The following is a 12,695-nucleotide window of genomic DNA, read 5'->3' on the forward strand; positions in this document are numbered from 1 at the left end:
ATTCCTTTCATGAGGACACATAAATCAAAAACTGAAGAAGTTAGAGTCGTGATAATTGCTATTTAGAAGATCCTTTACTATTAAAGAAACAAGTATTTTTTGCCGGAAAATTCACTTAGGGGGGGGGGGGGAGAAGTGTGAAAGGAAGTGAAAAAAAGTTAATTATTATTATGGGGATACTTATATCTCAAAACTGAATGGAATAGACGTGAATATGAGGGTTTGGAATCTCCTTTAAACATAAAGAAACACGCCTTCTTTTAATTTGGGGGGGGTTAAATAAACTTAACGGCGGTGGGGTGTAAAAGGAGGTGAGATCAATTGATTTTGCTGTTCATAATGTACTTATAAGGAGCCTCCGTTGCTCAGGCGTCAGCGCGCCGGCCTCTCACGGCTGGGTTCCGTGGTTCAAATCCCGGTCACTCCATGTGACATTTGTGCTGGACAAAACGGAGGCGGGACAGGTTTTTCTCCGGATACTTCGGTTTTCCCTGTCATCATTCATTCCAGCAACACTGTCCATTATTTCATTTCATTTGTCATTCATCGATCATTGCCCCAGAGGAGTGCTTCGGCAGCCGGCACAATTCCTACTGTCGCCGCTAGATGGGGCTTTATTCATTCCATTCCTGACCCTGTCGAATGACTGGAAACAGGCTGTATATTTTCGATGTACTTATTCTGATCATAAACCGATCTTTTTTAATCCTTCCTGGGTTCGTTTTCAACAGCCATCTTTTCCTTCGGAGAACGTTCTTAGATTACAGTAGACTCTCCTGGCATATAAATAAAAATTTAAACACATTTGAAATAAATGATAGGAATGAGATTGACCGTCCAATTGTTCACCTCTATAATAAGGCCAATAATGCACGGAAGTATGTCATTCGTATCGCCAGAAATCCCGCACACTTGCCTACGCGCGACAATGGTGCTGATCACCCTCCAAGTAGCGGTCTTGCATCTTGCTGTGGGGTCCAGAATATCTATAATAATAATAATAATAATAATAATAATAATAATAATAATAATAATAATAATAATAATAATAATAATGTTCTGTACCGTCGTCAGATGTGCATACCGCGCTGGAAACGGGTCCTGGACGGGTAATGACTAAGAATTCAGTCCAGCCGCGGGTTCAGTACCGCCAAGGCAACCAAGAGGACACCACGCCCGATCTCCTCAAGGATTTGATCCATATTAAAAATTCTTATAGGAAAATATGGCAAAGATTTAGGGACTCAACTGACCGGGTGGAATACCTGGACCTAGCCCGGGAAGTACGAAATCAATTGCTGGAAAGAAAGATTGAAAATGGGTGGAAACTTGCCGTAATCTATTAGAAAACGAGTCAGATCGCGTTTCTTGGCGGATTCTCTCAGATAACCAGTCAGATCGCGAATTTCGGCGGATTACATATAAAACAATAAGCATTCAATTATAAATTTCAGTATAATACCGTAGCGAAGCACGGGTAACTTGCTAGTATATCTATATATATAAAATAGCTTGTCCTGACTGACTGACTGACTGACTGACTGATTCATCATCGCCGAGCCAAAACTACTGGACATAATCAAATAAAATCTTGGGGATACATACATATTAAGATGTAGGTGCTCGCTAAGAGAGGATATTTGGATATTCCGTTGCTAAGGGCGTGAAAAGGGGGGTGAAATTTTAAAATGAGTGTTTCTATATCTCAAAACTTTGAAAGTTTACAGATGTAAAAATTGGTATTTAGAATCTTCATTAATAATAAACAAAGACGTATATTTTGTTTTCGGAAAATCCGAATTGGAGGGGTGGAAAGTGGTGAAAAAGGGGTTGAATGCATTTAATGAGGATACTTATATCTCAGAAACTGAACATATTATAAACCTGAAAATTGGTGTTTTGGATCTCCTTTAAAAATAAAGAAACACGTACTTTTTGTTTTTGGAAAATCCAGTTAATCGGGGGGGTGAAAAGGGGGTGAATTTTTCAAATGAGTGTATCTATATCTCAAAACTTTGAAAGTTTACAGATGTAAAAATTGGTGTTTAGAATCAAAATTAAAAATAAAGAAACACGTATTTTTTTGTTTTCAGAAAATCCCAATAGGACGGGTTTAAAAGGGTGAAAAATGGGTTGAATGCCTTTAATCAGGATACCGGTACTTATATCTCAGAAACTGTAGATATTACAGACCTGAAAATTGGTACTTTTGATCTCTTTTAAAAATAAAGAAACACGTATTTTTTGTTTTTGGAAAATCCAATTAATGGAGGGGAAGGGGGTGAATTTTAAAAACGAGTATATATATATATATATTTCAAAACTTTAAAAGTTTGCACATGTAAAAATTGGTATTTAGAATCTCCTTTAGAAATAAAGGAACGCGTATTTTTTGTTTTCTCTAAATCCGAATACGAGGGTGGAAAAGGGTGAATAATGAGTTGAATGCCTTTAATGAGGATACATATATCTCAGAAACTGAAGATATTGCAGAACTGAAAATTTGTAGATGGGATCTCCTTTGAAAATAAAGAAACACGTATTTTGTTTTTGAAATTCCAATTAATGGCGGTTAAACAGGAATGACATATTGGGATGAATTTTTTGAAAGACTATATCTACAGAATATCTGAGAAACTTAGAATGATACAGACGTAAAAAGTGGTATTTGGAACCTCCTGTAAATGTAAAGAAACATAGGTGATTTGTTTTTGGAAACTCCTCTTAAGGGGAACTAAAAATTGGGTGAAATTTTAAAATGAGAATTTATACAGTATATCTCAAAAAAAACTGAACATGTTACAGAAGTGAAAAATGGTATTTTTATCTCTATTAAAAATAAAGGAACGTGTATTTTTAGTATTCAGAAATACCCCTTGAGTGGACGGGGGGGGGGGGTAAAGCGACTGAGAAGGGTGTTGAATTCTTTTAATTAGGCTACTGTTATCTCAAAAATGAAGATGTTACAGACGTGAAATTTGATATTTGGAATCTGCTTTAAAAGTAAAGAAACACGTATTCTCGGAAAATCCAATGAAGGGGGGGGGGGAGGTGAAAGAATTGAAAAGTTAATTGACTTAATTGTATGAGAATACTTACATCTATTAAAAACTTAAGTTGTTAGGGCCTACAGACGTGAAAATTGGTATTTGGGTCTCCTTTCAAAACAAAGAAAACCGCGTTTTGGGGGACAAATCATCTTGGGGGCGGGAGTGAAAAGGAGATGAATTCCTTTCATGAGGACACATAAATCAAAAACTGAAGAAGTTACAGAGTTACAGTCGTGATAACTGGTATTTAGAAGATCCTTTACTATTAAAGAAACAAGTACTTTTTGCCGGAAATTTACTTAGTGGGCGGGGGGGGGGGGGGGGAGAAGTGTGAAAGTGAAAAAAAGTGAATGATTTTAATCTCAAAACTGAAGGTAATAGACGTGAACATTAGTGTTTAGTGTTTGGAATCTCCTTTAACATAAAGAAACACGCCATCTTTTAGTTTTTTTTTGCTAGGGGCTTTACGTCGCACCGACACAGATAGGTCTTATGGCGACGATGGGATAGGAAAGGCCTAGGAGTTGGAAGGAAGCGGCCGTGGCCTTAATTAAGGTACAGCCCCAGCATTTGCCTGGTGTGAAAATGGTAAACCACGGAAAACCATCTTCAGGGCTGCCGATAGTGGGATTCGAACGTACTGTCTCCCGGATGCAAGCTCACAGCCGCGCGCCTCTACGCGCACGGCCAACTCGCCCGGTCTTTTAGTTTTTTTGGGGGGGGGGGGTTGGCTAAATAAATTTAACGGCGGTGGGGTGTAAAAGGAGGTGAGACCAATTGATTTTACTGTTCATAATGCATTTATAAGGAGCCTCCGTTGCTCAGGCGGCAGCGCGCCGGCCTCTCACAGCTGGGTTCCGTGGTTCAAATCCCGGTCTCTCCATGTGACATTCGTGCTGGACAAAACAAAGGCGGGACAGGTTTTTCTCCGTATACTCCGGTTTTCCCTGTCATCATTCACTCCAACAACACTGTCCAATATAATTTCATTTCATTTGTCATCCATTAATCATTGCCCCAGAGGAGTGCGACAGGTTTCGGTTGCCGGTACAATTCCTATTTTCGCCGCTATATGGGGGCTTTATTCATTCCATTCCTGACCCTGTCGAATGACTGGAAACAGGCTGTAGATTTTCGATGTACTTATTCTGATCATAAACCATCATTTTTAATCTTTCCTGGGTTCGTTTTCAAGAGCCATTTTTTTCCTTCGGAGAACGTTCTTAGATTACAGTAGATTCTCCTGGCATATAAATAAAAATTTATACACATTTGAAATAAACGATAGGAATGAGATTGACCGTCCAAATTTTCACCTCCATAATAAGGTCAATAATGCACGGAAGTATGTCATTCGTATGGCCAGAAATCCAGCACACTTGCCTACGCGCGACAATGGTGTTGGCCACATTTTCAACAATGACAATGGCAGTAGATGTAATTTACCGCCGAGTAGCGGTCTTTCATCTTGCTGTGGGGTCCAGAACATCAATAATAATAATAATAATAATAATAATAATAATAATAATAATAATAATAATAATAATAATAATAATAATGTTTTGGACCGTCGTCAAATGTGCGGACCGCGCTGAAAACGGTTCCTGGACGGGTAATGACTAAGAATGCAGTCCGGCCGCGGGTTCAGTATCGCCAAGGCACCCAAGAAGACACCACGCTGGATCTCCTGAAGGATTTAACCCATATTAAAAATGCTTATAGGAAAAGTTGGCAAAGATTATGGACCCAACTGACCGGGTGGAATACCTGGACTTAGCACGGGAAGTACGAAATCGATTGCTGGAAAGAAAGATTGAAAAATGGGAGGAAACTTGCCATAATCTATTAGAAAACGAGTCAGATCACGAATTTTGGCGGATTCTCTCAGAAAACGAGTCAGATCGCGAATTTCGGCGGATTATATATAAAACAATAAGCATGCAATTCTAAATTTCAGTATAATACCGTAGCGAAGCACGGGTATCCTGCTAGTATATATATATATAAAATAGCTTGTCCTGACTGACTGACTGATTCATCATCGCCAAGCCAAAACTACTGGACTTAATGAATTGAAATTTTGAGGATACATTCATATTAAGATGTAGGTGCTCGCTAAGAGAGGATTTTTGGATATTCCGTTGCTAAGGGGGTGAAAAGGGGGGGTGAAGTTTTAAAATGAGTGCACCTATATCTCAAAACTTTAAAAGTTTACAAATGTAAAAATTGGTATTTAGAATCTTCTTTGAAAATAAGGAAAAACGTATTATTTTGTTTTTAGAAAATCCCAATAGGAGGGGTGAAAAAGGGTGAAAATTGGGGAAAATATGTTGAATGCCTTTAATCAGGATACCGGTACTTATATCTCAGAAACGGAAGATATTACAGACCTGAAAATTGGTACTTTTGATCTCTTTTAAAAATAAAGAAACACGTATTTTTTGTCTTTGGAAAATCTAATTAATGGTAGGGTGAAAAGGGGGTGAATTTTTAAAATTAGTGAATCTATATCTCCAAACTTTTAAAGTTTACAGATGTAAAAATTGGTATTTAGAATCTTCATTAAAATTAAAGAAACACGTATTTTTTGTTTTCGGAAAATCGCAATAGGAGGTGTGAAAAGGGGTGAAAAACGGGTTGAATGCCTTTAATGAGGCTACTTATATCTCAGAAACTGAAGATATTATAGACCTGAAAATTGGTGTTTGGGATCTCCTTTAAAAATAAAAAAACACGTATTTTTTTGATTCTGGAAAACCCAATTAAGGGGGTAAAAAGGGGTAATATTTTAAAATGAGTGTATCTATATCTCAAAACTTTTAAAGGTTATAGGTGTAAAAATAGGTATTTAGAATCTCCATTAAGGATAAAGAAACACGTATATTTTGTTTTCGGAAAATCCTAATAGGAAGGGTGGAAAAGGTTGAAAAAGGGATCGAATGCATTTCATGAGTCTACTTATATTTCAGAACCTGAAGATATTACAGACCTGAAAATTGGTGTTTGGGATCTCCTTTAAAAATAAATAAACACGTATTTTTTGTTTGTGGAAAATACAATTAATGGGGGGGGGGTGAAAAGGGGGTGATTTTTTAAAATGAGTGTATCTATATCTCAAAACTTTTAAAGTTTATAGATGTAAAAATTGGTATTTAGAATCTCCTTTAAAAATAAAGAAACACGTATTCTTTTGTTTTCGGAAAATCCCAATAGGAAGGGTGTAAAAGGGTGAATAATGGGTTGAATGCCTTTCATGAGGATACTTATATTTCAGAACCTGAAGATATTACAGACCTGAAAATTGGTATTTTGGATCTACTTTAAAAGTAAAGAAACAGGTATTTTTTCGTTTTTGGAAAATCCAAATATTGGGGGGTGAAAACGGGGGTGAATTTTTTAAAATGAGTGTGTCTACATCTTAAAACTTTAAAATTTACAGATGTAAAAATTGGTGGTTAGAATCTCCTCTAAAAATAAAGGAACACGTATTTTTTTTTCCAGTAAGTCCTAATAGGAGGGGTGTAAAATGGTGAAAAATGGGTTGAATGCCTTTAATGAGGATACACATATCTCAGAAATGAAAGATATTACAGAACTGATAATTCGCATAAGGGATCTCCTTTAAAAATAAAGAAACACGTATTTTTTAGTTTTTGGAAAAGCCAATTAATGGCGGTTAAACAGGAGTGACAAATTGGGGTGAATTTTTTGAAAGACTATATCTACAGAATATCTTGGAATCGTAAAATGTTACAGACGTAAACAGTGGGTGTAAATCTCCTGTAAATGTAAAGAAATATAGGTTATTTGTTTTTGGAAACTCTACTTAAGGGGAACCCAAAAGGGATGAAATTTTAAAATGAGAATTTTTACGGATATCTAAAAAACTTAACATGTTACAGAAGTGAAAAATGGTATTTTTTATCTCTATTAAACATAAAGAAAAGTGTATTTTTAGTTTTCGGAAATACCACTTGGGTGGAGGGGGGGGGGGGTAAAAGTGACTGAAAATGGTGTTGAATTCTTTTAATTAGGCTACTGATATCTCAAAAATGAAGATGTTACAGACGTGAAATTTGATATTTGCAATCTGCTTTAAAAATAAAGAAACACGTATCCTCGGAAAATCCAATGGGGGGGGGGGGGGTGAAAGAATTGAAAAATTAATTAAATTAATTGAATGAGAATACATACATCTAATAAAAACTAAAGTTGTTACAGACGTGAAAATTCGTATTTGGATCTCCTTTAAAAACAAAGAAAAACGCGTTTTGGGGGGAAACCATCTTGGAGGGCGGGAGTGTAAAGGAGTTGAATTCCTTTCATGAGGACACATAAATCAAAAACTGAAGAAGTTAGAGTCGTGATAATTGGTATTTAGAAGATCCTTTACTATTAAAGAAACAAGTATTTTTTTGCTGGAAAATTCATTTAGGGGGAGGAGAGATTATTGTGAAATGAAGTGAAAAAAAGTAAATTATTTTTATGTGGATACTTATATCTCAAAACTGAAGGTAATAGACGTGAACATTGGTGTTTAGAATCTCCCTTAAACATAAAGAAACAAACATCCTTTTAATTCTTTTTCGGGGGGGGGGGGGGGCGGGCGGTGGCTGTAAATAAACTTAACGGCGGTGGGGTGTAGAAGGCGGTGAGACCAATTGATTTTACTGTTATTAATGTACTTATAAGGATCCTCCGTTGCTCAGGCGGCAGCGCGCCGGCCTCTCACAGCTGGGTTCCGTGGTTCAAATCCCGGTCACTCCATGTGGCATTCGTGCTGGACAAAACGGAGGCGGGACAGGTTTTTCTCCGGATACTCCGGTTTTCCCTGTCATCAGCCATTCCAGCAACACATAATAGTAATAATAATAATAATAATAATAATAATAATAATAATATTTCGGACCGTCGTCAAATTGCGGACCGCGATGGAAACGGCTCCTGGACGGGTAATGACTAAGAATGCAGTCCGGTCGCGGGTTCAGTCCCGTCAAGGCACCCAGTATGACAGCACGCCGGATCTCCTGAAGGATTATATCCGTATTAAAAATATTATAGGAAAAGATGGCAAAGAGTTACGGACCCAACTGACCTGGAGGAATACCTGAGCCTAACCCGGGAAGTACGAAATCGATTGCTGGAAAGGAAGATTTAAAAATGGGAGGAAACGTGCCGTAAAATAATAGATCGGGAATTTTGGTGGATTCTCGCAGAGAACGAGTCAGATCGCGAATTTCGGCGGATTATATATCTAAAACAATAAGCATTCAATTATAAATTTCAGTATAATACCGTAGCGAAGCACGGGTATCTTGCTAGTATCATATATATATGATATACACGTTATTAGGTTAATGAACCATAATATTGTCACTAATTTGGCACTCGACAGTTAATTCAACTCACACTCTAGCCTACCTTGTAAGTATGAGTCATGCTCATGACCATTCAAAATGATTTGTTTTATATTGGGAAGAGCCGCTCGATATTCTTTCAGTTCGTACGCCGCATCATTAAACAGGACTTCCACCATCGAATTACGACATCACCGGTGTACGGGGACAGTGAGCAAGTGAGCCGTCTGACGGAATAACTTAACTAAAAAGACGGTGATCACAAAACCGTGAGCACAGTAAAATGTCCAAGTTCTTTGAAATCATTTGAGAAAAGACTAAGCAAACAATTGATAAGGAATTTGCCACCTCATTTAGGAAAAGACTAAGCAGACAAGTGAAAAGGAATCTGCCGCCTCATTTAAGCAAAGACTAAGCAAACAATTGATAAGTAATCTGCCGCCTCGTTAAAGAAAAGACTAAGCAAACAATTGATAAGGAATTTGCCACCTCATTTAGGAAAAGACTAAGCAAACAATTGATAAGTAATCTGCCACCATATTTAAGAAAAGACTAAGCAAACAAGTGATAAGGAATCTGCCACCTCATTCAGGAAAAGACTAAGCAAACAATTGATAAGGAATCTGCCGCTTCATTTAGGAAAACACTAAGCAAACAATTGATAAGGAATCTGCCACCTCATTTAATAAAAGACTAAGCGAACAATTGATAAGGAATCTGCCACCTCATTTAAGAAAAGACTAAGCAAACAAGTGATAAGTAATCTGTCACCTCATTTAAGAAAAGACTAAGCAAACAATTGATAAGTAATCTGCCACCTCATTTAAGAAAAGACTAAGCAAACAATTGATAAGTAATCTGCCACCTCATTCAGGAAAAGACTAAGCAAACAATTGATAAGGAATCTGCCAATTCATTTAGGAAAAGACTAAGCAAACAAGTGATAAGGAATCGCCACCTCATTTAAGAAAAGACTAAGCAAAAAATTGATAAGGAATCTGCCACCTCATTTAGGAAAAGACTAAGCAAACAATTGATAAGGAATCTGCCACCTCATTTAGGAAAAGACTAAGCAAACAATTGATAAGGAATCTGCCACCTCATTCAAGAAAAGACTATGCAAACAAATGATAATGAATCTGCCACCTCATTTAGGAAAAGACTAAGCAAACAATTGATAAGGAATCTGCCACCTCATTTAGGAGAAGACTAAGCAAACAATTTTTAAGAATCTGCAAACCACGTTTAAGAAAAGACTAAGCAAACAAATGATAATGAATCTGCCCCCTAGGCGACAGTACTAAACGCAGATCATTGATCATTGATGATTGTGTGTACAGATATTTTCATCAATATATATATAGTGATTATTTAATGGAGTTGACACTGTTGGGTGGGGCTGGGGGAGGAAGGCTTTGTATTATCAAAACTTGATCTTGACGCGAATAGATGGCTACAGGAGAAACCTTCATCTAAAAGCTGGATGACGCATAGGAAAGTAGTTCATAGAATGAAAACGAAATGACAGCAGCGAGCTTTGAATGCTTTTGCTACTCTCTACCAGTACTCACTACACAGATGCAATAATAACTCTAATGTACCGTGAATAGGGTCATTTTACCGATTCAGTAACGTAAACGGAATCAAATAATTCGATTCATTAAAATGAACCGAATCCCATCACTAATTCGGACCTCCTAAATTCAGGTCATTATTGAGAATCAGGCAGAACTACTGAAGGATTTTGTGTCTAAGCAATGTTGAATCTCCTAAGCTCGTAAAACATTCCATCCACGTTCCATCTTTCCAGCAAGAATCTGAATACTATAGTCACAGTAAATCTGCTGCTTACTTTAAGGATTCCTACAGTTTAACTATAAATCTATGTTGTTATATTGTTCAAATGTTATTCTAGATTGTACATTTAGTTATTACTTCCCTTATAATTATGTACATATTTATTTATTTATTTATTTATTTATTTATTTATTTATTTATTTATTTATTTAATTTTGTAAATATTCTTGACAATACACTGCTCAAAAAATTGGTCACGTCTTTAAATGCTTCTAACTACATTGCACGAATGCATAGTGGGTTGGAGATTGGACTATTGCTACAATAACATGTCCTGTTTACATAACAGACAACATCCGGATGTTTGGGGGGTGTTAGTGGCAGTTAAAAGGTACTAGCGCCTCAATTCAAAGTGTGCGTGCAGGTTGGACTGTATGAAGTGTTTACAACTCATGCCTGATTGTACGGACCGAGGTAGACAACAAGGGAAGCAGTTGTTGAATGAAGCCACTTATGCATTTACACTATTTCAAGAAGGCTACTCGCAAAGATTCATTGCCAAAATGTTGGAGGTTACCCTGAATACGAATTTACATGTCGAAACATTACCAGGCACCCTGTAACGGGCCACAAAAACAACCCCAGGGCAGGATCATTTTGTACGTGTTCAAGCTCTCCGAACTGCCAAGTTACAAGACAAGCACTACAGGTGGACCAACAGCAGGCTTCTGGAGTGCGAGTTAGTGACCACACAGTCAGAAACAAGCTTCGAGAAGCCAGTTTAAGATCCCGACGACTCGCTCAAGTACCTGGACTGGACAGACAATAACTTACCATGGGAGGAGACTGTAGTTCGCTAGAGATCATTTGCACTGGCAGCTAAGACACTGGCGTCCTATGCTGTTCTCGAATGAATCCCATTTCACGCTATGTCATTCAGACGGTCGTCTGCGAGTCTGGAGAAGACGTGGGGAGCGATTTCATCCGACAGTTGTACAGTCCGCCATTGCTTTTGAAGGTGGATCTCTTACGGTGTGGGAAGGCATAACTGTTGACAATAAAACCGATCTCCTGATAATTCACAAAGTATCTTTAACTAAGGTACATTGACGAGATCTTAGTGCCACATGTGTTTACTCACGTGAAAAAAACTTGGAGAAAACGCGGTATTCATGCATGTTATTGCTAGATCGCATGATGCTAACATCGTTCGGAGATTCTTGCAAGAGCACCACGTGCAACGAATGAACTGACCACTCAGAAGTCTCAAACTGAATCTGATCGAATAAGTCTGGAACCAACTGAAGCCACGCATCCGAGTGAGAACAACCACCCCAAACATTACAAGCACTTGAAGACGCCCTTTTTGGAAGGGTGGAGAAGTCTGCCTCAGCTGAACGCGTGGTCCCTTGTCGGAAATATGGGAAGGTGTTGTGAGGCTGTTATCCACGTGAAGGATGGCAATACTCTTTATTAAGTTGCTTAATTACCATGTGGCCATTTCGACGTATGGCCAGGGATCACTTTGTTTACGACACGTTGTGTAATGACGTCTTTTATTGAGTGTCCAGGAAACGCCTTTCATTTAAATTCTTAGTTATTGCAAAGAAGAAGGTTTGTTTTTCATTACGTGCCTCTTTCCACTTCAATATGTATACGTACCATTGAGGTATGAACATATGAGAAAGTGGCCAAATTTATTTTTTGAGCTGTGTTTCTAATTTACTCGATGATGATGCTTGTTGTTTAAAGGGGCCTAACATCGAGGTCATCGGCCCCGTTTTTAATTTAAACATTGGCCTAGGAAACATTTTATATATTATCTAGAGCTCACCTTCTTTCACTAGGCCTTCCATATATCTGTTGTAACAACTGTGGTAAATAAATAATACTAATACTGTAATGTTATTCAAAGATGCTGTAATGTATCTAAGTGAGATATTATTTTTATTTCAGATATTACGTCAAATGGTCGCGTGTGAACCCCAGGATATTGGAGACCTATCCAGTAAAACGTATACTTGAACCAATTGTGGATACCGTCCATGGATTGATTTTATGGCGCAGATTAACCACCAGAATGTAATTTAGACTGTCGTAAACTAAGTGAATAGATCGTTTGCAATGTGTGAGACAATATTTCACCACATTAGCACAATATTTGACATTATAATTGCCAATAAATTTATTTTTTACAATTTCATTTGTGTGTAATCCCTAATCCTTTAACGCAATCACACCAGGATACTCAACGGACAAAGTAAATAAAAACCGGAAATATCAAAATATTTCTACTTTTTGCAATGCATATACTGAAAAGAAATTGCCTGGTACAACGTCTCCGAAGTACATTTATGATATTGTCTGACTCCTTGGCTGAAGGATTAGGATGCTGGTCTTTATTTCAAGGGGTCCTGGGTTAAATTTCCGGCCTGGTAGAAGATTTTAACTTTCATTGATTAATTATTCATATGGCTCGGAGGCTGGGTGT

General features: G+C 37.6%; 1 protein-coding gene across 1 annotated transcript in view; it reads left to right on the forward strand.

Moving 5' to 3' along the window:
- LOC136864093 (uncharacterized protein C12orf56) overlaps positions 1-12,374 on the forward strand; it is a 405,652-nt gene extending 393,278 nt beyond the window's left edge. Inside the window, exon 11 of the mRNA XM_068225784.1 lies at positions 12,161-12,374. Within this exon, the coding sequence (XP_068081885.1) occupies positions 12,161-12,290 (130 nt within the window). The 3' untranslated portion in view covers positions 12,291-12,374. The remainder of the gene's footprint in view (positions 1-12,160) is intronic.
- The last annotated feature ends 321 nt before the right edge of the window (positions 12,375-12,695 follow it).

The sequence above is a fragment of the Anabrus simplex genome, chromosome 2 (assembly GCF_040414725.1).
Source record: "Anabrus simplex isolate iqAnaSimp1 chromosome 2, ASM4041472v1, whole genome shotgun sequence".
Classification (NCBI taxonomy): domain Eukaryota; kingdom Metazoa; phylum Arthropoda; class Insecta; order Orthoptera; family Tettigoniidae; genus Anabrus; species Anabrus simplex.